This window comes from Leuciscus leuciscus (assembly GCF_965113295.1).
Source record: "Leuciscus leuciscus genome assembly, chromosome: 10".
NCBI classification, from domain to species: domain Eukaryota; kingdom Metazoa; phylum Chordata; class Actinopteri; order Cypriniformes; family Leuciscidae; genus Leuciscus; species Leuciscus leuciscus.
Genome location: NC_138734.1, coordinates 31,470,898 through 31,497,699, shown reverse-complemented (window position 1 = coordinate 31,497,699; position 26,802 = coordinate 31,470,898). Strand labels below are relative to the sequence as shown.

Genomic DNA, 26,802 nt, shown 5'->3' with positions numbered 1-26,802 from the left:
ACTTTACCACAGCTGAAGTGAAATAAATGCAATATTTGCCAAATAATACACAGATGTTTCAGAGACATTTTCATTCAATACTTTATGTACTGCTTCATACAGCGTCTGTTTGAACAAGAATAAAGTTCAACATTTAAGCTGCTATCAGTGAAGTGGAGTCTACGTTTTTTAAGCAGTTTTAATTTGATAAACATGACACAATATAACATGACAACGACATGAAAAGAGTGTTCACTGTTATAATAAACTGATTTGAGAGCTTTAGAGGAACTAAAGGTGTTCGAAAAAACACGAAACACAGGTGATCGTTGTCATGCAGTGAATCCGGCCAATCGTGGGACAGCTGTGTCGTCATCAGCCCTCCTGCAGCCCAGTGCAGCCGCTCTTGAGAAGCTGCGCTGGCTGAGTTCTCCGGCTACTCTCGAATCGCTCTCGCGGTACTTTGATGGCATACGTCACAGTCACGTGGCGTCGGCGCTGTATCAAGTCGGACAAAATTTCTAACCGGCATGCACTGCTTCAAGTCAGCCGCCGATCGGTCTGCGCAGAGCTGCATGAAGTCGAACAAGCCTATTGGATCTATGAACCGTGACACTGCAAGTGCACAGACACAATTCAGGAAAATAGCCTATAGTGATGTAAAGTTATTTTAACAGCAGTTAAATGACCTGCACAACATTCCAAGAAATGGGAACGCCACATTTTTGGGGGCAAACCGTAGAATGACACTATGAAATGACTCCAAAGATGAAGTCTGGTGATGTGAACTTATGTGGTTTAAAATAATGATGGAGAAATAATGATTTACCATTATTTGGCTTGACGCCGGACGGATCTGGAGCAGGTGGTGATGATGGTTCAGGAACAGGATCTGCTGGAGGAATAAAAGGCTCTGAGTTTCTGTCAGGTTGGTGTTGGACTTCAGGCTTCGGGTCAAGTCTCGAGCTCAGAGCTCTCAGCAAGTATGTTATTTCCTATCCAAAACAAAGAGAATATGAACAAGTCAACTCATGAATGTTTTTTTAGAGCTAGAACAGAATTGAATTCTGTTTGGTTTACTGATTCTGTTATTTTCCTGTTTACTTCAGGGATGCAGCTTTAAAACAATCTGTATAGTATCAAGCGCTATATAAATGATATAGCTATATAGGTGATTTGACTATAACAAGAACATTACAATGAACACAAATTTGAAAATCTCACTACAAATAATCCAGAATTTAAGACAAAAGATAATAATCCTACTTTACCTGTTATACTGCCTCATCTGAATGAGTCTCCTAAACTTCTCCAATCTAGATCACAATCAATCCATTGATGTTGTAACATCTGCTCTAAGCTGGGGCGTTTAGTTGGATCCATCGCTAGACACTGTCTAATCAGATCCCTGCAGTCTGTACACATTTTAATAAGGAGAGAGCTGGTTAGTCATGACCATGTGACCTGGCATTTTTGAAAACAGCGATGGCTTTCGCTATACGTTGAGCTATATATGAAAATTCTGATTTCAATGTTATCATCATTATTCACTCACGTTTGGATAAGCCGGGGTTTACAAATGTAACTTTGGCTCGATTGACTTCCGTTACACTAACAAAAGGAAGACATTCGTTCGACAACTCGTACAGCAGCACTCCTAGAGACCAGACATTTGCTGGGACGGCGTGGAATCGAGGTTCTGTAAAGACTTCAGGTGGGCGGTATCCATTCATTCCTGTAAGAAAGACATTTGCACATTGTTGAGCTTTTTTTTTTCAAGCATCAAATAATTAGTAAGTCACTACCTTCAGGTTTCCACACTCCCAAAATGCTCACCCTTGTATTTGTTGCTCTCGCAGCCTTCACTACTAACTAGCTGACCGCAGCCAAAGTCTATCAGCTTGAGTTCTAGCGTGTCTTTCTTCCACAGGAAATTTTTCGTATGAATGTCACTATGGAAAACCCCACAACGGATGCAGTGTTGCACTGCCCGCACAGCCTGTCTCATGATGACCCGTAAGAGACAGTCACTCAAAGGTTGACGATTCATTGAGTCCAGCAAGGTCTGGCAGGGCTCCGGATACTCCATAACCAGAGTGAATGATCTAGGATGTTCAAACCACTCGTGCAGTTGTATGACAAAAGGGCTTATGGGTTCTCGCTTTATCAGCAACAGCAGTGCCACTTCTGTAACGAGAGGTTCGGGATTCCCAGGCTAGAGAGAAGAAGCAGACAGAAGGTTAGCTGGGTAAAAATCTGAAGAAAACATCATTTTGAAATGTACTATTCTTTGATCTTTTTAGATGCGTTCAAAAGAGCCTTTTCAGCTCAAAGTTATTTGGTGCCTCTAGGCTTATTTGTTGATCACATTTATACCTAATGCTTCCTACGGGTGTATTAACTACAGTAATCTGCACTTAAACAACTCTATACACATTCAGGTTTTGGCCAACTTACAATATTAAGATAACGATTGTTGTTAATCTTGCGTATCTGCTTGATGGCAACCTGCAAAAAACAAACAAAAAAAACAGTTTCAATAACAGTAACAGTATTCAAGCATCTGGCCTTGTATTAAGTATTAAACCATTTGTAAATTGTTTTAAATGTGTTTTGATGCATGCAAGAGCAAAATGTTTGTACAATTCAGTAAGATTTACCCTTTTGCCATCAAATTTGCGTGTTCCCAGGAACACTCTGCCAAATCCTCCGGATCCAATTAACTTTTCCATGTTATAGAGAGACTCAAAGGACTCTGAAAAACAAACAGAAAAACATGAGACAATTATTAGCTTGCTAGATCCATTGTTTTATTTAAAAAATATCAGTGCTGGTCGAGCAACAGTAAATGTGATCGGACGTGTTAAAAACTTGACTCAGTTATGCATGAAATAGCAAAATCTCTCTCTGTAGACTTTGCACTGCCCAGCCTTATTTCAGTCTCACCTGTTGAGCTCTTGTTCACTGGAGAAGCCTCCACGGCACCCTGAACAGTTCGGCCAGTTGATGTCTCTGTTGGCTCGACAGGAACTTGACCCGGCAGCGGAGGACACAGAAACCCTTCGAGGCTGTCGGACCAGGAAGCTGAGGATGACGTGATGCCCGGAGAGGAATCAATGGAAACAGTTCCTGAGGATGGAACATTTCAGACATCAAAAACTGTTTGGTTTTTTTATTACTTTTTTTATTATATGAATTATCAATGTCAGTGGTCACATCAAATTGTTACTTTGGTTTCACTTTATTTTGGTGACATTCTATAAGTCTATAAGAAACATTGCACCTGCATGTCTACTAACTCTCATTAAAGTATTAGTAGAGTATTAGTAGACTGGTAGGGTTAATGATAATGATGGAGAAATAATGATTTACCACTATTTGGCTTGACGCTGGACGGATCTGGAGCAGGTGGTGATGATGGTTCAGGAACAGGATCTGCTGGAGGAATAAAAGGCTCTGAGTTTCTGTCAGGTTGGTGTTGGTCTTCAGGCTTCGGGTCAAGTCTCGAGCTCAGAGCTCTCAGCAAGTATGTTATTTCCTATCCAAAACAAAGAGAATATGAACAAGTCAACTCATGAATGTTTTTTTTAGAGCTAGAGCAGAATTGAATTCTGTTTGGTTTACTGATTCTGTTATTTTCCTGTTTACTTCAGGGATGCAGCTTTAAAACAATCTGTATAGTATCAAGCGCTATATAAATGATATAGCTATATAGGTGATTTGACTATAACAAGAACATTACAATGAACACAAATTTGAAAATCTCACTACAAATAATCCAGAATTTAAGACAAAAGATAATAATCCTACTTTACCTGTTATACTGCCTCATCAGTCCATTGATGTTGTAACATCTGCTCTAAGCTGGGGCGTTTAGTTGGATCCCTCGCTAGACACTGTCTAATCAGATCCCTGCAGTCTGTACACATTTTAATAAGGAGAGAGCTGGTTAGTCATGACCATGTGACCTGGCATTTTTGAAAACAGCGATGGCTTTCGCTATACGTTGAGCTATATATGAAAATTCGGATTTCAATGTTATCATCATTATTCACTCACGTTTGGATAAGTCGGGGTTTACAAATGTAACTTTGGCTCGTGTGACTTCCGTTACACTAACAAAAGGAAGACATTCGTTCGACAACTCGTACAGAAGCACTCCTAGAGACCAGACATTTGCTGGGACGGCGTGGAATCGAGGTTCTTTAAAGACTTCAGGTGGGCGGTATGACATCATTCCTGTAAGAAAGACATTTGCACATTGTTGAGCTTTTTTTTTTCAAGCATCATCAAATAATTAGTAAGTCACTACCTTCAGGTTTCCACACTCCCAAAATGCTCACCCTTGTATTTGTTGCTCTCGCAGCCTTCACTACTAACTAGCTGACCGCAGCCAAAGTCTATCAGCTTGAGTTCTAGCGTGTCTTTCTTCCACAGGAAATTTTTCGTATGAATGTCACTATGGAAAACCCCACAACGGATGCAGTGTTGCACTGCCCGCACAGCCTGTCTCATGATGACCCGTAAGAGACAGTCACTCAAAGGTTGACGATTCATTGAGTCCAGCAAGGTCTGGCAGGGCTCCGGATACTCCATAACCAGAGTGAATGATCTAGGATGTTCAAACCACTCGTGCAGTTGTATGACAAAGGGGCTTATGGGTTCTCGCTTTATCAGCAACAGCAGTGCCACTTCTGTAACGAGAGGTTCGGGATTCCCAGGCTAGAGAGAAGAAGCAGACAGAAGGTTAGCTGGGTAAAAATCTGAAGAAAACATCATTTTGAAATGTACTATTCTTTGATCTTTTTAGATGCGTTCAAAAGAGCCTTTTCAGCTCAAAGTTATTTGGTGCCTCTAGGCTTATTTGTTGATCACATTTATACCTAATGCTTCCTACGGGTGTATTAACTACAGTAATCTGCACTTAAACAACTCTATACACATTCAGGTTTTGGCCAACTTACAATATTAAGATAACGATTGTTGTCAATCTTGCGTATCTGCTTGATGGCAACCTGCAAAAAACAAACAAAAAAAACAGTTTCAATAACAGTAACAGTATTCAAGCATCTGGCCTTGTATTAAGTATTAAACCATTTGTAAATTGTTTTAAATGTGTTTTGATGCATGCAAGAGCAAAATGTTTGTACAATTCAGTAAGATTTACCCTTTTGCCATCAAATTTGCGTGTTCCCAGGAACACTCTGCCAAATCCTCCGGATCCAATTAACTTTTCCATGTTATAGAGAGACTCAAAGGACTCTGAAAAACAAACAGAAAAACATGAGACAATTATTAGCTTGCTAGATCCATTGTTTTACTTAAAAAATATCAGTGCTGGTCGAGCAACAGTAAATGTGATCGGACGTGTTAAAAACTTGACTCAGTTATGCATGAAATAGCAAAATCTCTCTCTGTAGACTTTGCACTGCCCAGCCTTATTTCAGTCTCACCTGTTGAGCTCTTGTTCACTGGAGAAGCCCTCACGGCACGCCGAGCAGTTCGGCCAGTTGATGTCTCTGTTGGCTCGACAGGAACTTGACCCGGCAGCGGAGGACACAGAAACCCTTCGAGGCTGTCGGACCAGGAAGCTGAGGATGACGTGATGCCCGGAGAGGAATCTATGGAAACAGTTCCTGAGGATGGAACATTTCGGACATCAAAAACTGTTTGGTTTTTTTATTACTTTTTTTATTATATTAATTATCAATGTCAGTGGTCACATCAAATTGTTACTTTGGTTTCACTTTATTTTGGTGACATTCTATAAGTCTATAAGAAACATTGCACCTGCATGTCTACTAACTCTCATTAAAGTATTAGTAGACTGGAAGGGTTAAAATAAGTTGACATGTACAGTAGTTGAAAAGTTACTTATAGTCAGTAGAGTGTCTGTTGCTAGATCCATTGTTTTATTTTTTAAAAATCAGTGCTGGTCGAGCAACAGTAAATGTGATCGGACGTGTTAAAAACTTGACTCAGTTATGCGTGAAATAGCAAAATCTCTCTCTGTAGACTTTGCACTGCCCAGCCTTAATTCAGTCTCACCTGTTGAGCTCTTGTTCACTGTAGAAGCCCTCACGGCACGCCGAGCAGTTCGGCCAGTTGATGTCTCTGTTGGCTCGACAGGAACTTGACCCGGCAGCGGAGGACACAGAAACCCTTCGAGGCTGTCGGACCAGGAAGCTGAGGATGACGTGATGCCCGGAGAGGAATCTATGGAAACAGTTCCTGAGGATGGAACATTTCAGACATCAAAAACTGTTTGGTTTTTTTATTACTTTTTTTTATTATATTAATTATCAATGTCAGTGGTCACATCAAATTGTTACTTTGGTTTCACTTTATTTTGGTGACATTCTATAAGTCTATAAGAAACATTGCACCTGCATGTCTACTAACTCTCATTAAAGTATTAGTAGAGTATTAGTAGACTGGTAGGGTTAATGATAATGATGGAGAAATAATGATTTACCACTATTTGGCTTGACGTCGGAGTGATCTGCAGCAGGTGGTGATGATGGTTCAGGAACAAGATCTGCTGGAGGAATAAAAGGCTCCACAACAGTCACAGAATTACTGGAAGTGCTGCTGAAAACACCCATCGTATCCTCCCAGAACTTGAGAGAACGACCAGGTTCTGGAGCTTTTTCTGAAATGAAGAAAAAACAAATGAAAACAACTATTAGACCCATCTCTGACGTCAAATTAAGCAATGATTAGGGTTGGGTACCGAAACCCGGTTCCAATAGGGAACCGGTTCCGACGTAAACGGTAGTATCGAGACCGAATAAGAACGCAACTTTCGGTGCCTGACTTTTTTACCGCCCCCTATAAAACATCTCGCGGCACGAATGATCCAATAACAAAACATCTGCAGTTAATTAAAATAATGATGGAGAAATAATGATTTACCATTATTTGGCTTGACGCCGGAGTGATCTGAAGCAGGTGGTGATGGTTCAGGAATAAACGGCTCCACAACAGTCACAGCACCACTGGAAGACCTGCTGAAAACAGCCTTCCTGAGCTTATGGAAACGACCAGGTTTCTTCATACGTTCTGGAGCTTTTTCTGGTCGAGAAAATAATATTATAATGGGGGAAATCATTTTAATATTCTGTAGAAACAAGCCTTATTTTGAGTGGAAAACAAGATAATACTGTTTAAAATAATGTTGGAGAAATAATGATTTACCATTATTTGGCTTGACACCAGAGTGATCTGGAGCAGGTGACGGAATGAAAGGCTCCACAACAGTCACAGCACCACAGGAACAGCAGCTGAAAACACCCTTCGTAGCCTTCCAGATCCTGAGGCAAAGACCAGGTCTCTCGCTATGTTCTGGAGCTTTTTCTGAAATGAAGAAAAAACAAATGAAAACAACTATTAGACCCATCTCTGACGTCAAATTAAGCAATGACATAACTTACATTTTACTATTCAAATCTTATCTGTAAAGTTACAGATCTAAAGTAATGGGAATTGTTCACGCTATCCACCTGACTTCTGCTTAATGCCTGCATAAATGTCCCAACATATTATTTCACAATAGTAATAGTAATTTCATTTCACTATTATCACGATTACGAGGGTGGAGCCTGGTGATTCCGATTCAACGCTAAAGTTATTTTTCTTATTTTATCTGATCTTTAATTAAAAAGAAAACATACATTTCCAGGCTTCATTTGGCCAACTCTGGCACATGTGGCTCAGTTCTTGTAATGGTAAAGATCATATGGGCCATATCTAAATATTGATATATTTTATTAAACACTGACATTTATTAAATGCATAGCAATGTCTTATTTATGACATAACTGACTCTGTAATACTCGGCACGACAGCCATTTTGACAATTTTGCATGTTTTTGACAATTCAAGAGAAATAAGTGGTGAAATTGAATTCTTTTCTGGATCGTATGCTGTCTGTGAAGCGGCATTCTGTGCGTGTGTTTCGGGTGTGTGTCAGACAGCCATCGAGCTCATGCCTTATTGAGAACGTTTTGCTAACATTCCCATTCAATTAAGAAAACATCATTTCTAAATGTTCCCTGAACGTTCAAAACGTCCAGTTTTTTCACCGTTTCAAAAATGTTTTATCTTGGTTAAAGGAACATTCTATTTTATAATTTTATAATCCATTGTTTTATTTTAAAAATGTCAGTGCTGGTCGAGAAAATAATATTATAATGGGGGAAATAATTTTAATATTCTGTAAAAACAAGCCTTATTTTGAGTGGAAAACAAGATAATACTGTTTAAAATAATGTTGGAGAAATAATGATTTACCATTATTTGGCTTGACACCGGAGTGATCTGCAGCAGGTGACGATGGTTCAGGAATGAAAGGCTCCACAACAGTCACAGCACCACAGAAACAGCAGCTGAAAACACCCTTCGTAGCCTTCCAGATCCTGAGGCAAAGTCTCTCCCTATGTTCTGGAGCTTTTTCTGAAATGAAGAAAAAACGAATGAAAACAACTATTAGACCCATCTCTGACATCAAATTAACCAATGACATAACTTACATTTTACTATTCAAATCTTAATAGTAAAATGCTCCTCCCAACAGACATTCAGTTGTCTATAAGTAAAATTGCACCTACATGTCTACTAACTCTCATTAGAGTATTAATAGACTGGTAGGGTTAGAATAAGTTGACATGTAGTTGAAAAGTTACTTGTTGTCAGTAGAGTGTCTGTTGGTGGAGCATTACAATAAAGAGTTTGCAGATATTAAGGAGAGAGTCTACTGATATACTCTAATGAGAGTTAGTCGACATGTAGTTGCAAAGTTACTTATAGTCGACAGATTGGTCAAAAGGGACCATCAAAATAAAGTGTTACCGTACTTTAGTTGGTTTAGTTGACAAATCAGCCATTGAAAATAGAAATAGAAACTAAGCCATTACATCTTTATTAAAAGCCTATTCTGACCTCTGCGAGAGTGTTTAGATGAAGTGGACGGACGTCCAACATCTGGGTTCTGCTTCGCCGTCGCCCCGTGAGCCTGACCTTTGGACACAGAAACAGAAAACTCAGAAGACAGAGATGGTAAATGTCCAGGACGATCCTGGCTCTGTGTCTGGATCGGGTCTGGCAGCGGCAGAGGTGGACAGTAACAAAGTACATTTATTTGAGTACTGTACTTAAGTACACTTTTTGAGTATCTGTACTTTACTTGAGTATTATTTTTTCTGGAAACATTTTACTTTAACTTCACTACATTTGAAAGACAAGTATCATACTTTTTACTCCACTAACGTTACATTTCTGTCAAGGTCCTTGAGTAGAAAGTAGTTGGATTCTGACATCAATCTGACTTTCATTTTCAATGTTGGGTTTGGTCTTCTAAATGCTCATTTTGTCATTGTTTTGGAGCACACTAGCTTATAACAGTGGCTGACATATTCATCCTAAAAGCCACATTTTTTTAAATAGGGCACTATTTGAGGGAACAGCCGAAACTATTGTGGACGTTATTGAGAGCACTTATTCAATCTCACATTCAATCCCACTACAGGAACTGTGTTCTAGAAATAAATTTCATATTGATATGAGGGTGGGTAACTTAGGTAGGCAGGCATAGATTCAGAGGCATAATGTACTATACGTATTACAAACAATAATAAAACAATGCATTGACATTTACTTTTTACTTTTGATACTAACGTACTTTTAAAAACAAGTACTTCTGTACTTTTACTCAAGTAAAAATCAGTCTTTTCAACTTTTACTTGTAACTGAGTAATATTTGACCAGAAGTATCTGTAACTTACTTTCACTCAAGTAAGGAAATTGTGTAACTTACTTTGTCCATCTCTGGGCAGCGGATCCTGATCACGGTCATCAGAATCGGGCCTCCAAACCTCCTGACCAGCCGTCTGACCGAAAGCAGCTCTCCTGGATCTGAAGTGCTCTTAGGATGGAATATTTCACATATCACATAACGTTAATTTAATCATAATAATCAATAATCAATGTCTGTGGTCAATTACAGATTTTTACTTCAGTTAAGTTACTCAAATTCAATTCAAGTTTATTTCACATGCAATGAATCAAATAAATGGGATCAAATGGGATCAGTCAGTCATTGTACAACACACCATAACAAATAAATGAAAAATTAAAGCACTCACTTCCTCTTTCACCCATCATGTGGTTACGAGCCATCGCCAACCTCCTCCAAACTGCAATAAAATCGGTAAAAAAAACAAACAAGACAACACAACACAATACAATCGAAATCTCCTCAGAAATAACGTTAACGTTAAGTTACTCCTCTGAAAAAAAATATCAAACAAAAGTATTATCAGAAAATTAAATGACGCTTTCAAAAAGGATATATCCTCCGATGTCCTTCAAGAATATAACGTTAAGTCTCCTCTCAGAAATCCAAAAAACAGGTTAAAAGTCTCAAGTTTCGCTCAGCAAAAGTCAGTCTGTCAATTCGCCTCGTCTCTCAACCAACAGACAGCGGTCGATCGCGGAGTAGCTAGATATATGCAGATTGTTCAGATTCATAAAATGCGTCGCTATTAGCAACTAAAATTCGAATCACGCATGCACGCGCACATCGACTCTGATTTATTAAATAATTGCAACCTTAATGTTGACGTTTTCTTTAATATGATATTCATTCTTTCAGACCAGTTTTATTATTAAAACCCGTGGAAAATGCGCGCAAAAACATCAAATAAACGGACATCATATAAATTAATAATTAAATTGGCCCTTTTCCGCATATATATCAAGGCCAATCAGCTTTCAGTATCACTAATACGCCATCCAACCGTAGTGGTGAAGAAATCCAAATTATTTTTGAATTCTCTATTAAAATTGTTCACAATTGCTACCCAGTTAACTATAAACGTGCTAAATTTGCTCTGCAAGTGAAAGTCGTCTTGTGGTGCCATCTTATATATTTGTTTATAATATTCATTATCAATGTAAAACCACAGATCAGAGTTGTAATAATCACTGTAGTATAGCACTGTATCTCACTGACGCATGATCACAGCGCTGATCAGCGCTGCTTTCGCACGTTTGGCACTGAGCCAGAGAGCTCTCTGCACTGCACTGTGTGTCAGTTGTCATTTATCACACGTTCAGACAATTTTCAACCAAATAATGTATTTTTTTTTTTTTTTCAGGCATTTAAATACACAAGTAGCCTACTAGCGAACCATTTATAATTTGAGGGGGAAAAACACACAATGATGTCTAAGTAAGCAGGCTTTGAAAAATCATCTAGCCTATTTTGTTTACAGAACATGCATTGCTGGAATATAATTTACCATAAAAATTTGAAACATATTTTGAAATAATAATAGGGTCCTGTGTTTCATGGCCATTAATATTAAGCTTTCTAATATGTATACTCTCCATTTCTTTTCCCCAAATTATAAAAGTATCTGGAATTAGTTTCCCCTTCCTCTAACCAACGTCTTCGTGATTTAACAAATGTTCCTTTTGCCTTGATTATATATAATTTATCTAACTCAGCCTGCAGATTCATTAACAAATTAGAATTCCCATCAGTATTATTAGTGATGTTACAAATAGCTCTAATAATTTCCTCTTCCTTTGACTTATTAGACTTTGCAACTTCTTTGCCTTTATCAATTGCACTAAGTCTAATTTGAAACTTCATAAGCTCCCAATTTTTACAGTATAAATTTGTTCGCTAAGCTTGATTCCAATATGTTTGTATTATCTTCTTAATTTCATGTTGAAAACTATCAATTTCCAATAATCTATTATTAAGTTTCCAATAAGTCTAAGAGCCTTTATATGAAGTTTCATTATTCCCTTTGATGCAAAGATAAATCATTTTGTGATCAGACAATATCGATGGTTCAATTGATACTCTGTTTGTAATTTGTTCTAATGAATTAGAAATGAACCAAAGATCGATTCTTGACTGTTAAGATTTATCCCTATTACCCCATGTGTACTCTTTCAAATGTGGGTGTTTATATCTCCATATATCAATTACCCCTACATTTTCACAAAATACAGATAGCTCTGAATCACCTGTAGATGGTCCAATTGGAATAGGAATTCTATCCATCTTAACATCTGGGACAATATTAAAGTCCCCACCTAGAATTATTTCAATATCATGGAATCTTTTTCTTTCTTAATCTCATTTTCAATATCAGAGAACAAATCAACATTATATTTTTTAATATTTGAAGCATATAGCCTACAGTACCTAACAAAAAAAAATTCCCATCAATGGATATTGTTAGAATTATCCACCTACCCCCAATGTGAACTTTGCTATAAACAATTTTACCTTTAAATGAACCCTTTAAAATTGCAACTCCTGCTGAGTGATTACTTCCAAAAGAATGCCAAATTTCGCTGCCCCATTGAAACTTCCAAAAATTCACATCTGAAGAACAAGCATGAGTCTCTTGTAAAAAATTTAAATCTACATTAAATCTCTTGCAATACAAAAAAAACAGCCTTTCGTTTAGTTAAATCTTGAATACCCCTAACATTAAAGGAACAAAACGATAACGACATGAACTTTTAACAATCACAATTACAGAAGAAATAAAGAAAAACTCTTAAAGGGTTAGTTCACCCAAAAATGAAAATTCTGTCAGTAATTACTCACCCTCATGTTGTTCCAACCCCGTAAGACCTTCGTTCATCTTTGGAACACAAATTAAGATATTTTTGATTAAATCTGAGAGCTGGATCACTGCTCCATAGGCTTCTAAGTGATTGAAACTTGCTGGCCCAGAAAATGTATTAAATACATAGTTAATATAGTCCAAGTGACTACAGTGGCTCAATCTTAAGTTTATAAAGCGACGAGAATACTTTTTGTGCACAAAAACAAACAAAAATTAAAGCTGCAAGCAGCGATGAAAAGGGCCCTCGCACCCGTGCCACCGTCACCCGGCGCCTTTAGGAAAACAGAGCACGGTGGGCAGTATGTAAATATAGGAGGACTATGTCAAAGTAATTTGTATTTGCCACACTTCCTTGTCAAAGTAATTTGTATTTGCCACACTTCCTGCTACCAGCAGGTGGTGCTATTGCTATAACCAAATATGAGCATGGTCATGTGTTCAGGACAGGACTCTTATCAAACATGTGAAGTTTGGGGCAGATTGGACATTGTATGCCTGAGTTACTGCAGGCTGTGGTTAACTTTAAAAGAAGTGGACTCAATGCAAACCAAATTTTTCACATTTTAAAAATAACTTTAAATTATATGTAAATTTTGTGGAACAAACAAAAAAGCCCCAAAACATTTTCAAATGTTTTGAAAACACTGGATTTTATGCAATTTTCTATTTTTATTTTTATTTCTATTTGTGTTTTTTTTGTTTTCTCTAATTTTCTGGCAGCTAATGTTAATGTAATAATGGCACTGAATGAGGAAAAAAAATGTGAGTGACGACACACGGACCGTTCCAAGATGGCGGGCGCGCCGACGTGTCTTGAGCTCAGACTGTAAAAAAGTGGTCGAATGTGGCTTCTATCTACGTATACATATCTTGGGTGTCAGGCAGCAGGGGGCGCCAAAGACCAGCATCAGTTTCGCTTTCGTTTCCGTTTAAATGCCCCAAACCATCGGCCAAACCCTAGAAGCAGTAAAACTATTTATTGTCGTTGACGGCATCAACGAAAATGTCGTATATCGTCTCAAGACACATATTTGACTTTCTCTGCAAGCATGAAGGCTGTACGGAGTATGGTAAAGTCGAGAAGAATTTGCGGCAGCGTTTCACGGTGGCGGATCAGGTTTTGTCTCAGGTGCTCGATGATCACCAAAGGTTTGTTATAGTTCAGGATCAAGGCTCGAATCCCAGAAGCTCCATACCAGCTGCTGACAGCCAGATCATTGCCAAAACCTCACTGCGAGTGTGTAAAAATGACAAATGTACCGGGTGTGAAGACCTACACCTGTGCAGGTACTTTGTATGTGGAAATTGCAGATTTGGGTAAGTAAACTTTGAGTTCCTTCGTAGGCCTGCCGGTTGTAATGAATATTTGTATGTGTATGTCATAAACACTAAGGTAGAGACAAGGTATACGCCTTTTTAACGTGTATTCATTAAAAAAACTAACGTTAACTAGCATCTTTATTTAGAATTAGCCCCTGTTTGCTTTTACTTGTAGTAATCCAGTAGCGCCTAGTAGACTATCTTTTTTTCTTCTTTTTTCTTTGAAATTTCATTTGTGATACTAGCACAGTTCCAGTGACAACTAACTACCATTATATCTAGTATGCATTTCAATTGTGCTGGTAACTATTTCAGTTTTACTAGCCTAGTTACTATAACTAAGTTCATTTATTCAGTATCTTGTACGGTAAATATTCCTGTATGTAGGCTATTCCGGTTTTCTTTTTAATTGAACTAAGTTGCTATTTGATTAGTCATCATCATTAGGCTACATATGAGTAAAAAGCCAGTTGCAGCTAGTAAGATGAGAAATGTTTCCAGTATCATTCTTGTCTCTTAATAGGTACTAGTATTTACTCTAGGAACTTGTAAAGTTGGAATAGGTGCCAGCAATAGTTGGAATGCTGCATGCATACTAATATGCAGTTAATCATAATATTTACACAGTAAAATAACATTTGCACAATTTTTGCTTTGACATAATTACACCTTGTTTGTAAATTACAAAAATAACTATGTGTGTTGTATTTAGATGATCGGTTTATGGTAGAAAATAGTATATAAATATATTTAATTCGCCTTATTTTTTCATTCTTAGGGCGAAATGCAAAAATCCCCATGACTTGACTTCAGCACATAATTCTGACCTCCTGAAAAGTAATGATCTTCATGGCCTTGCAAGTGGAGAGTTGTTTCAACTTCTCCTTCAAAATGACCCTGCATTACTTCCTGAGGTACATATCTATTAAACAGGTTTGCTAGTTATCTCATTCTTTATTCAGGTGACTTTTGTAAGTCAGACTCTGGACGGTATTTGAAACTGACTTTAAAATATCTAGATTGTATAAACATTAACTTTTCACCTGCATGAGCATGTCTCACTTTGCATAACAAGTGAAGTGATTACAGAAGCTGTGTACTCTGACCCAGGATGACCGAACACACGCATCATATATTTATCTTCACATAGTGACGTCTTCTGTGATTTGTCTAGGTGTGCTCCCACTACAACAAGGGGATTGGCGAATATGGCAGTTGTAAATATAAAACATCCTGTACCAACCTGCACATCTGCCAGCACTTCCTGCAGGATGACTGTAAGTTTGGAGCAGGCTGCAAAAGGGCCCACAGATTCGATGCAAATGCTCAGAAAATTCTGAATGTCCGAGGACTCGGTCCAGAAAACATGCACAGACTCGGCAAGCTTTACAAGAACAAGTTACTGATTGCTTCTGCCGCTTTCAAGAAAAATGAGACAGGTGAATGAAAAAAAGAGCCACTGATTCTGTTTGTTTTCAAATTAGCGCACAATATTTTGCACTGAACAAAATAGCTGTAGATTACTGCTCTATTTGTTTGGTTCTTCTCCTCCATGTCTTATTTCATTCTGCTTTCTATCTGAACAGCAGCTCTACCAGCAGTGAGAGGACGCACCAGACAGAAATCCAGTAGCTCTGTCAGTGAAGCGGATCACAATGAAATCTGTCTCTTTTTCATACGCAATGGATGTAGTTTCAAAGGTGAAGTAACTGAATATCCTTAATTCTAATCGCAAACAAGAACTGTGTCCGAAATCACATGTCTACTCAGACAGTAACAAAGTGTTGGCCCAGATACGGGACACATCTGGTACATGTGGATTCCATGCGTACCAGATGTGGGCCGACACCATGTTGCTGTCTGGGTAGTAGGTGCTACATTTTGTTTGAAACTTTGTGGCCGTAAAAGTTCTGTATAGTATGATTATGGGTAGTATGAATGAAATTTGTACTACATGTGCTATGTTGTCACGTGACCTACTGTACCGTCGTCAGTTGTGTTGCTTCACTGCCATTCATAACTCTTCTCCCGTGTTTTCATGGGATAGTTAAGTGTCCATCAAACACGCACTCCAGAATCTCGGCATAAGTAGTAGGTCATCTGGGTGCGTTACGCCTAATGTTTTTCGGATGATATGTATTTGGACATACTACTTTTTTGACGTACAGTTTTTCTCATACTATATAGTGTGCAAGTAGGCATATATGGATGCAGCAAAGAGTTTCTCAAACTTTAAATATTAAAATACATATTTTTTGTATAATGTTTTTTGTGTTTGACATCCCATCATTTGTGTTCCCTCTAGACAAGTGTGCCCGTTTTCACCACCCTCTACCCTATAAATGGCAGATATTGCAGAAGGATGGGACAACGTGGGGTGACTTACTGAATGAAGAGGAGGTTGAGAAGGAATACTGCAGTCCAGCTAATGTTCTGTGGTATAAAAAGATACACACACACACACACACACACACACACACACATATATATATATACTCAGTGGTATTTTAATGGGTTTTCTAATAACTTTAAGGTTGCAAAACTAGCGTTTCATCACTTGCCAAAGCAACCCATGCCCTTGTAGAAATGCTTTGTCAGTTGTGAGTGATTAATCTATTTTGTGTCCAATGAAATCAGTAGTATCCATCTAGTCACGTGACCTTAATGTCTGCTCCTATGAGGAGACCCGCTTCATGTAAAGTAAAATAAAATGTATTTTATTAAGTTATTGATGTGAAAAATGGAAAATTGATTGGAAAAATAGTGCCCAATTAAAGATTGTACATGTTGTACATGTGCATCTGAAGTGGCCAGTAATTGTAGTGGTTTGTCATGATTTTTATAACACCCTTTTTCCCCACTTGTTGTGTTCTCCATATTGCAGTATTACCCAGAGCAGCTCGGGGCATCATCAGGTAGTGGACTTTATGTCAATGACTTGTGGAGTGTCAGAAGTCCGTCGGCTGTCCACAGCATCTTCTGTTACTAAACCACCCCATTTCATTCTGACCACTGAATGGATCTGGTTCTGGAGGAATGACAAGGGAGGTTGGACTGAGTATGGCAAAGGGGTCAGTGACACATTTGTAACATAATACTTCTCAAAAAACGATTCTAAAGCTTGTTCTTGAAGAATAAGGCCCCATTTACATGTAGATGGTTATTTTGAAAAACTGAGACATTTCCCTTCGTTTGTGCCCTTCGTTTACACGCATACGGAGAATTCGCCTCTGAAAACGATTCTTTCTAAAAACTCCAGCTAGAGTGGAGATTTTGGAAAACTTTGTTTGCATGTAAACTGAGAAAAACTGAGTTTTAGGCAGCCGACGTCACAGTATGCGACAGAACTTGCATCTGCGTCAAAAGTGCGAGTTGCTGTTGTTACTATTTTCGGGATTCTGATTGGCTAACATGGGCTTGAGCTTCTCGTTACACTGCCACCTACAGATTTGGCATGCTCTTGACGGCATATATACATGGCTTTGTGTAAACGAACTTTGATACTATACATTTACAGTTATTTGTGTCAATATATTATATAAAAAAACACTGTTAGCTTTTTAACTTCATTTCACAGCAGTTATTGTGTGAATTTTACAGGAGGATTCTAAACTCGTGGCGTCAATCACCTCGGAAGACCTCGAGAAACATTACCTGGCTGACAGTGAAAAGGAAATCTCGTTCACTTCAGAGAACCATCAATACATCCTCAAATTAAAAGGTACTTGTGTTGTCACTGTTAACTAAAACTAAATCATTTCTTTATTAAAATAAAGCTAAAATAAATTCTAAATATTAGATGAAAAACTTAAATGAGCATTAGAAATGTTGCTTTGGCAACTAATAACAATGACGAAAGCACATAAAATTACTAACCTAAATTATAACAAGATTGAACATAAAAATAAAGCTAATACAAAACAATAAATACTATAATAATATATAAATAAGATTACACTTCTAAATATTAACTACGACTTTTGCCTCAATAAACTCCTAATTGCTGCTTATTAATAGTTAGTAAGGTAGTTGTTACGTTTAGGTATTGGGTAGGATTAGGAATGTAAGGCATTAATTTGTACTTTATAAGTACTAATAAACCGCCAACATCCTAGTAATATGCATGCTAAAGTAATATGCAACAAATTAATGGTGAGAATTGGCCCCTAAACTAAACTATTACCATAAATAATACTAAAATAGAGTTGACATGATGTTTTGGCAAATCATTTTCAGAGATGTGCCAGCAAAATCTGAAGTACAAAACTGTAAGGGATGTTAGAAGGAGACCACGTTTTGTTTCGCCCGAAGATGTCAAGAGCAAAATCAAGGGGTATGATATACTCTACCTCTTGTTAATTACATGCACACACATTGAACATGATTTATTTGTTGTTCAGTGCACTTTAGTGTATTATGTTTTTAATTAGCAGTGAGTCTCCAGACAGCTCAGCATCTTCTTCTGTGGAAGTTCCTCCTTACTGGGACAAAGGAGCTCTTCCTAGCTGCTCTTACAAGGTACATAGTCCAATCTCATTGAGTACAGAGAGGATTAGTGTTTCTACTCTTACTACTCATTAAGCATTTTATCCAAAGCGACTTACGTGGAACATCACATCGTTTTTATGTGTTGTTACCAAGACAGTTACCAACAGTCATTTAATAATACTGACTTTCTGAAACTAAAACAGTGTAATGTTTCCTTAGATTATTCCTTTGCAAAGCTCTTCCAAGGAATACCAAAGAGTGGGATCAATGTTTAGTAGAACAATGCCCAAAAGCATCATTCAGAGCATTGAAAGAGTGCAGAATCCTTCTCTCTGGAAGGTCTTTCATTGGTACGTTTTTTTCATATATTTCTATTTAACATTTCACTAGGAAAAACAATAACAGCATGACTACTAGAAGAAAGTTCAAGTTGCACAAGGTCATTACATATTATACTTGTAAAAACTATCATTTTGGACAGTCAGATCTTTTGGATCTGCAAGCAAATGATGCTAGAGCTTTTCTCAGAACTAACTTCACTTTCAAGCCATTTTAGTATGAATGTATGAAGTCATTTCCCCTCAAAATCACACAGGTATAGTTTATCACTTGTATTATGAACATGTTCCATGAATGTGGGATGAACATAAAGTAAACACATTCTTAATCTTTGATTTGAATAATATATCTACTATTGTCATTTAAATTATAACTTGGTATTTTGCTTAATTTTTGTATTAATGTGCCCTTGTAATCTTTAACCAGAACAACTTTCCCTCCCACTTGCGACGACATCTCATCTTTTCTCTGATGACGTTTTTTGGGATCACAATGATCCAATCAATTCCCGATGGACTAAAATTAAGTCCCAGCCTACATTTTTATTTTTTCTTGCTCAACAAAGCCGTTTCACTCAGATGTACTGCACATAGGGGGAAAAAAGACTACCGCAACTTCCGTTTCATGACAACTTTAATATTAATAAGTGTTTAAGTATCCAAATACACTATTTACATTCTAAGTGGGTAATAATAGTATTTTGAATATGGTATACGCGTTTTATTGATCTAATTTACCCATTATACCATGTTTTTTTTCTAGGCAAAAGGAACAAATGAATTTGAAGAATGGAGGGAATGCTGTGAACCAGCGTTACCTTTTCCATGGTACGGATGAGTCTTTCATAGATGCCATCTGTGAGCAGAACTTTGACTGGAGGATCTGTGGCAGTCATGGGACAAGTTATGGGAAAGGTATTTATGCATATAAGAGCTCTTCATCATATTATGTACAATGAAAGTTATTGAATACTATTGTATGTTTCTGAATTGATTTTTAATGATTAACAGGCAGCTATTTTGCCAGAGATGCTTTATACTCTGACAGATATGCAAAATCCAGGAACGGCAAGACCAAGAAGATGTTTGTGGCACTGGTGCTGGTCGGAGACTTCACAAGGGGTAACAGTGGTTTTCTCCGTCCTCCACAGAAACCCGGCAGTCAAAGCTTTTACAACAGCTGTGTTGACAATGAGACCAACCCAGCCATTTTTGTTGTGTTTGAGAAATTCCAGATCTATCCTGAGTACATCATTGAATACTCTTAATTTGTGTAGTATCAAACTATTTTGAAATATGTTTGATACATTGAAACATTCCAGTAATGTAAAGCAGGTTTTCTTATATACTTTCTTGAAATAGTTTTGAAAGTCCGGTTACACAAACGATTTATGTTAACATTACTGAACATAACCAAAATCTACAACTCTTTAGCATTTTAAAGTATTTTCTTTCAAGAAAACATACATTTCTTTCAAACAAAATTACATATTAGGTAACTGTTTAATCATAATTAGGATTACTAAACAATCATCTGTGGCAGACATAACAGGAATAAAATAACATGGTTTTATGTAATGTCTTTATGTATTTGATGCAATCATTGTATTTCCTTATTGGCTTTGGCACTGAGAAAAAAAGGTTTTAATACTATATCAGTTGTATAATCAAAGGTATATAGTATAGGTATATATAGTATAATTACTAAATGACTAAATCAATCAATAATTCAGTTTTATTGCACTCGATTTTAATGCAGAATATGAAAGGTAAATGATGAGGTTGAGAATTGTATGAACACTGAGCATTAACTCAAGCCCTTGAATTACTGGAGCATTACTATGTTTTTATTATTATCATTTTTTTTATGTTCAATGAGGTGGATGGAATTAAAGTACTGATACTGTTACAGACCGGTACTTTGTACAGTTATTTTCATTATTATTACAGTTATTAAAAATAATAATAAAATATATATATTTTTATTTTATTCGGTCTTCAGAAACCGGTGTGATTGGATCGTTGAGTCGGCAAGTTGAACTTTATTTGAATTAGTTGATTCATTGAAAAGATCTGACTCAAATAATTCATCAAAAAACTAAATTTGCTGCTTCTCATGAATGTGAAAAGGTAGGATGGATGTCTAGAACTTAAATATCGGTCTGCCACAGTTATCGCATGGCTTCAGATGACTTAAAATATAGTGCACCACTTTTTTAGTGAATTAAGACATTCACCTTTCCTGTTTAGGCTAAGTACATAATGACAAAATAATTTTTTTGGTGAACTATCCCTACATCAGTCTCTGTTAGTATTTTATTTTGAAGTTTCCACCCATCACATTCTTGGACCTCTGGGAAAATGCTGATATGCAAAATACAGCTCTGCTATAAACAATACAGTTTGACAAATAACTATGAAAGATTTGCAGCATGTAATATCCAAAACAAAATCGCAACTTTAATTTGTATATCAAAAATCAAGAAATGCAAAATCACTAAAAAGGAGCAAGAGTAACTATGTGATTGCTCAATAATGCAGTGGAAAAACAGGCAAGGGGAAGAAGGACATTTACCAGGAAATCATGAGAAGACAAGGAGCAGGTTTGATATTATTGGGGAGTCACTGCGACCCCTGGTGGCAAGACTGAGAAGTGAAGTCTTAGAAATCGGGTATGGAGACTACTAATCGCAGACTCTGTTCCCCTCAGCGGCTTTTTCGGGACAAGAACCGTCCACGTTTACAGTAAGTTGGTTTTACAAAAACTTTCAGAGTTCTATCGAAAAGTTCTGTGGTTTAAAGCTCATAACAGAATCACACACTTGATTCCTTTCATGTGGGTCTAAGATGCTTGATATCAAATAACGAGGATGAAGATAAATACAAGTATACTGAGTGTTAAACCATTTATTTAGTCATCATTAATACTTTAAAATCATTTGAATATGTCGTCAAAGTTTACAGTTCATACCCTGAGTAAACATTCACATTCAACTAAATGAGTTGAGATAATGCCACACAAACACAATACAGCAAGCTACACACTCTGAACCTTAATAATCTCATTATTCTGGTACTGCACTGTATATTTACATAATATAAAATACATAAAATAACAGTGTAATCAACATAAAATCAAATGCCTTGTGGGCAATAAGGCAAGACGTCTCATCCCAGGTCCTTTTATCAAATGTACTATACAGTATGTGACACTGTATGTGTTGAAATCAGTTTTAATCAAACAATTAGTACAGATATGTTTGTCATATGACTCCAGAATAAGTAATATGATTTCTAAATAATTTGATTAGAATCAGACTGCAGCTGGGAACTGAAACCGTATCAGGACTCATCCTCAAAATTCTCCCTCTTGGTGATTTTGACAAAAATACCATTCTTGGGTCCGAGGGTGGTGTTCGACTTTAATTCCAGAGGAACCTGTGTGACATGAAAGAGAAAATATTGGAAAACAGAATCTACATGCAGACTAAAGCTGCACTTTTCCAGTCAAACAATGACAAACCTCAGTGTCCTCGCAGGCCACAACGTTAAACCTCCTAAATATGTGAACCAGAGCCACTTTAATCTCCAGCTGGGCCAATCTCATGCCCACACAGCTGCGTGGCCCCGCTCCAAATGGCAGATACACAAATGGGTGCCGGCTGGCCTTGGCTTCTGGAGCGAACCTGAGACAAATACACAGTTCATTGTGAGCACATCACACGGGAGGCAGGCAAACAAAATGGAGAAATAGCTGTGTACAGATTGTGGAAAAATATCCATAGAATATCCACAGAGAGGATTTGAAATAACTACAAGATAGAGATACCGTACAAAAGTTTTTAAATGTTTTTGAAAGAAGTCTCCTATGCTCATCAAGAAAGCATTTATTTGATCAAAAATACAGTAAAATATTATTTCAATTAAAATATTTAATATATTTAAAAATATTATTTATTCCAGTGATGTTAAAGCTGAATTTTCAGCATCAATATCTTATTATTATCAATGTTGAAAACAGTTGCGCTACTTAATATTTTTGTGGAAACCATGGATGAACAGAAAGATTCAAAAGAACAGCATGTATTGGAAATAGAAATTCTTTGTAACATTATAAATGTTGTTACTGTAATTTTTTAACAATGTAATGTGTTCTTGCTGAATAAAAGTATTAATTTCTTTAAAAAATCTTACTGACCCAAACTTTTGAATGGCAATGTATATGTAACTACGCTAAAAGTAAAACTTTTTGTATGTGTTTTGGAAGTTAATTTACACCGTAACAGCATTTTGGGGGCCTGAAAATGCAAACTTTTGAAATCGGGTTTCAAAAGTGCATGCTTTTGAAAACGATACCATTATCGTCTCTATGTAATCCACAAAAACACGAATTTGTGTAATGTGACATCATGAGCATGTGTTCAGTCTATAGCCGCGTAGTGTTTCTTAACAAAGTGACATCGCCAACTACTGGCCTGGCATGAATAATACAGCGTTTTTAGTCATTTTCGCTGATCCATGTGAACAGGATGTACATGAAAAAGCAAAGGACAATTTTTTTTGAATGCTTTTTTCAGTACATCATTGTCATGTAAACATACCCTAAAATTATTTTTTTCAACGAAAAAACAGCATCACATTTGTATCACTCAATTTGTCTAGCTCAAGGAAAACTGTTGCTGTGCAATGCTGACAGCCATAATATCATCATAGATATAAATGATCATTGTTACAGAAACTGTTCTGCTTAGAAAGGACTGGCTGAAAGACAGTTCACCTCTCCGGGATGAATTTCGTAGGTTCGGTCCAGTGCTCTGGGTCATAGTGAAGGAAACCGGTAGGGATTTCCAGAGATGATCCTTTAGGCAGAAGCTGGCCATTCACGACACAGTCTTGCTCAACATCTCGTGCAAACCTGTGATGAAATACACAAAAACAACATGATATTTAAGATTCACTCTGGGGGAAAAGTGCATTCTAGTTCAATGCCCAGAACCAATGTGTTTTCAACCGGTTATAAAATAGTAGCCGTCATACCTGAATGCAGGTGGGTAGAGTCTGAGCGACTCGCATATGACCAAGTCTAAATACTTCAGCTCCTGGACATTAGTGTAATCTGCTGTCTCCTGAAAAAGAGAAACGTATTGAGGATGACAACACCAATCCTGCCCTAAAATATTTCTAGTTACCATATATGGCCAGTAGGTGGCAGCACAGCAGCAATAATCAGTGACCCATCTAAACAACATAAAATGGCTTTTAAAATAATATTGAAACAAATGTACTATATATTGTACTATATTGGTTTCTTTGTGATCAATATTTTAATTGTCTTGAAATTAGTATTAGTATGTACAAACAGATGCCCAAGAGCTGCCTAGAGTTTAAAATAAATAAATAAATATTAGTTTGAACTGAAAACGAAGCAGACGCTGCCCAGCAGGCAGTGCTAAGTAGTCTATCTCTGCATGGCTCTGTGAAAATAGGGGTCAGGCACTGAGCACGCACCCGTACAGTTCTGCCCACATCCTCGGCCTCTGAGGCCCCCAGTCATGCAATGTGGGCATTATAAATGACTGGCTGCTCTAAAGTCACTCTGTTCCACCAAGAAAAGCATCCGTCGCAGAGATGAGAGGATGCAGCGGGGCGAGAAGAGGGGCAAATTCTGGCACGCTGGATGCATCCTCCACAGGCGCCCGTCCCCCTATTGTCTGGCTACACACTGTCAGTAGTCAGTTCTCGTTGGGCGTCATTCTGGTTCCAGTGTAGAGTGACATGGCAGTGATGAAACACCGCACTTTTTCTCGCTGCAGCAGACGAGCTGGTTTGCATGGTGAGTTGTGTACTCACTAGGGACTGAAAGGTGCTCTTAGATTTAAAGTCCCCTTGCAGTCAATAATTGTATCCCTTAAAACTCATGTTTGATCACCAAAATGACATATTTAAATGGTTTTTCCTTGAAAATAAATTTCTTCTTGCCTAAAAAAAAGTTTGAATGTAACTCTACACCCTTGCCTTATTTAGTATACGCGGTTCTATGAATATGCAAATTAGCCCCGCCTCCACTCACTCACACCAGCTCAGAGATTCAGATGTTGACGTGATTGGTTACAAGGTAGTTTGAGACAGAAACACCAACGATTTCAAACCTGGTTTTTGAGACTCTTTGGTTCATTGCAATTTTAAAGAGAAAATACTCAGCAATGGTGTTGACTTATGAATTTGTACATGGTTTGTCTTAAAGCATATTAAAAACACCACATAGACATATAAACAACATTAAAAGCTTGATTTTCACCACAGGGGGACTTTAAGACTTGTAAGGGACGTTTAAAGGACCACTAATTATTGACTAAACTACGGTGACCATGGAGAAATTTATTAAGAATACTAGTAATGCTTATCAAACAGTTTACCTAAACTCTGCCCAAAACTACAAAGCGATCAATATTTCCCTCTCTGAGCCATTTGTTTCAGTGCAAAAGAGGTATTTTAGATTCTGTTGGCACGGTTCTGTATTATTTCAATAATTTCTTTGAGAGAATGTGAACTATTCACCGTATTGCTGCCGAAAGGACAGAACCTCTGTTATTCTCTGACTCGCAGCCTCAAGTATGACTAAATTTAACTCCACTTGAATGCACATTGATGCCTCTAAAATGACAAAGCAAGGTCAGACGGCCCTGTAGATAAACTAGCCAATTTTTCAAGTCTCGGTTGATTCTCCTTTTTCGTTCTTTTTCAAGCTTTCATCAAACAAACAACCTAACAAAAGCCCAGTGCAAAAGATTGATGCTTATGATAGATTGTGCACAATGTTGCTATATCTTCTTGAATGCTTGAATGCCACTTTATTAACAACTGATCAGAGACCGCAAACAATTTTGGCCTGAAATGGCTAAAGATGCAAATGTCAGACAGGGGTTCTTGAGCTCTGTTTGTTTTCATCCTGCTAGCATGGAAGGGGAATATTTCTGGTTTTATAAGTGTGCTAAAACCTTGTTTGTAGACCGACACTTCGCTTAACTACAGAAATCAACCATTACAAGCTTATGGGCCACTGGTGAAGAAACAAACAAGACATTATGAGACTAAAATAAGGCGATTTTAATCCTTGTTTAAATTTATTTAAACATCCTTCACCCTCAAACATGTTGAATATTGGCCTTCTTTAGAGATCAAGATGTTTCTCAGATGTTACCATGTTTCTAAATTCACGACAGGCACGCTCTCAATTTAATTGCACATTTCCTTGTTCTCATATGGCGACAACAAACACATTCCGTATGCAAGTAACCTAATGAATTCTCATTAAGTATATAGAAAACAGAACATGTAATTAAAAACCAAAGGGCCGTACCATTGGAATTAATAAAACAAGAAAACCCTCGGAAATTATTTGACCTAAAAATACTCAAACATTTCCTTTAAATTCATTTCAAGAAAGACAAAAAAAAAAGCCTCGCCATGTTCAAAGGAGCACCCTGCTAAAACAACCCATTTCTGTGGTATTTCTTGGTATTAATAACAGCCTCTTTTCAGAAAATGAGATTCATTTCTTTTGCGTGAGAGCGTGTGAAGTGTTCGCAGGCCTTGGAGCGCAGACAGCCTGCCTCTTCACGTCTGTCGTCTCCCTTATTTATGATTCTGCCTTCATTCACGTCATAGAGGAGACAGGCTATCAATCAGTTCTTGAATTTTAGACATTTAACCTCCTGTTTACGGCTAGCTGCCCATGATATGTGTGCATGCGTATGTGATATGAATTTTTTGCATAACTGGATGAGCATTTAGCGGCAGCCTACATTATATCAGTGGCCCTCAACTGGTTTTTTTTTTATTATTATATTGAACATCAAATGGCAACTCAACACAGTAATATATTTTTTTTGTAAAACAAAGTCCCAAAAAAAAAAAAAAAAAATCACATTATTATCATTATTCATTTTTATTATATATTGTCAAAATATTAAGCAGCACAACTGTTTTTAACATTGATAATAACAAATGTTTTTTTGTTCACA

General features: G+C 37.3%; 3 protein-coding genes and 1 long non-coding RNA gene across 7 annotated transcripts in view; 2 read left to right on the top strand and 2 right to left on the bottom strand.

The window, feature by feature from the left end:
* Window positions 1–3,381: 3,381 nt before the first annotated feature.
* Window positions 3,382–5,269, bottom strand: LOC309507692 (serine/threonine-protein kinase pim-2-like). 2 transcript variants are annotated; one of them, XM_082182025.1, is made up of 4 exons: window positions 4,323–5,269; window positions 4,039–4,218; window positions 3,795–3,898; window positions 3,382–3,517 (listed from the first exon to the last, which is right to left on the bottom strand). In XM_082182025.1, the coding sequence occupies exons 1-3, from the start codon at window positions 4,573–4,575 to the stop codon at window positions 3,798–3,800; spliced, it is 534 nt and encodes a 177-aa protein (XP_082038151.1). In that variant the 5' UTR covers window positions 4,576–5,269; the 3' UTR covers window positions 3,382–3,517; window positions 3,795–3,797. The 2 variants fall into 2 exon arrangements, with proteins under 2 accessions (XP_082038151.1, XP_082038150.1); XM_082182024.1 differs by lacking the exon at window positions 3,382–3,517 and having other exon boundaries at window positions 3,663–3,898.
* An 8,263-nt stretch (window positions 5,270–13,532) lies between these two features.
* parp12a (poly (ADP-ribose) polymerase family, member 12a) lies at window positions 13,533–20,751 on the top strand. 3 transcript variants are annotated; one of them, XM_082182790.1, is made up of 12 exons: window positions 13,533–13,949; window positions 14,731–14,866; window positions 15,127–15,391; window positions 15,542–15,652; window positions 16,258–16,390; window positions 16,837–17,023; window positions 17,553–17,673; window positions 18,189–18,285; window positions 18,383–18,470; window positions 18,660–18,790; window positions 19,542–19,693; window positions 19,790–20,751. In XM_082182790.1, exons 1-12 carry the CDS (start codon window positions 13,636–13,638, stop codon window positions 20,044–20,046), a joined length of 1,992 nt encoding a protein of 663 aa, XP_082038916.1. In that variant the 5' UTR covers window positions 13,533–13,635; the 3' UTR covers window positions 20,047–20,751. The 3 variants fall into 3 exon arrangements, with proteins under 3 accessions (XP_082038916.1, XP_082038917.1, XP_082038915.1); XM_082182791.1 differs by having other exon boundaries at window positions 15,539–15,652; window positions 18,386–18,470; XM_082182789.1 differs by having other exon boundaries at window positions 13,534–13,949; window positions 15,539–15,652.
* A 919-nt stretch (window positions 20,752–21,670) lies between these two features.
* The window catches only part of tbxas1 (thromboxane A synthase 1 (platelet)), a 69,976-nt gene continuing 64,844 nt past the window's right edge, over window positions 21,671–26,802 (bottom strand). The window contains exons 10-13 of the mRNA XM_082182795.1: window positions 23,816–23,904; window positions 23,556–23,693; window positions 22,302–22,464; window positions 21,671–22,216 (exon numbers count right to left, since the gene is read on the bottom strand). Of these exons, the coding sequence (XP_082038921.1) occupies window positions 22,121–22,216; window positions 22,302–22,464; window positions 23,556–23,693; window positions 23,816–23,904 (486 nt within the window). The 3' untranslated portion in view covers window positions 21,671–22,120. The remainder of the gene's footprint in view (window positions 22,217–22,301; window positions 22,465–23,555; window positions 23,694–23,815; window positions 23,905–26,802) is intronic.
* LOC309508267 overlaps window positions 22,464–26,802 on the top strand; it is a 224,346-nt gene continuing 220,007 nt past the window's right edge. The window contains exon 1 of the long non-coding RNA XR_014209437.1: window positions 22,464–22,740. This is a non-coding gene — a long non-coding RNA (uncharacterized lncRNA). The remainder of the gene's footprint in view (window positions 22,741–26,802) is intronic.

Coding starts and splice junctions, on each gene's coding strand:
- LOC309507692 (XM_082182025.1), bottom strand. CDS start 4,575: ATGGAGTATCCGGAGCCCTGCCAGACCTTGCTGGACTCAATGAATCGT. Junction 4,219..4,322: donor CGAGAGCAACAAATACAAGG/GTGAGCATTTTG, acceptor TCTTTCTTACAG/GAATGATGTCATACCGCCCA. Junction 3,899..4,038: donor AAACCCCGACTTATCCAAAC/GTGAGTGAATAA, acceptor AAATGTGTACAG/ACTGCAGGGATCTGATTAGA.
- parp12a (XM_082182789.1), top strand. CDS start 13,636: ATGTCGTATATCGTCTCAAGACACATATTTGACTTTCTCTGCAAGCAT. Junction 18,286..18,382: donor GTCAAGAGCAAAATCAAGGG/GTATGATATACT, acceptor GTTTTTAATTAG/CAGTGAGTCTCCAGACAGCT. Junction 19,694..19,789: donor TGGGACAAGTTATGGGAAAG/GTATTTATGCAT, acceptor AATGATTAACAG/GCAGCTATTTTGCCAGAGAT.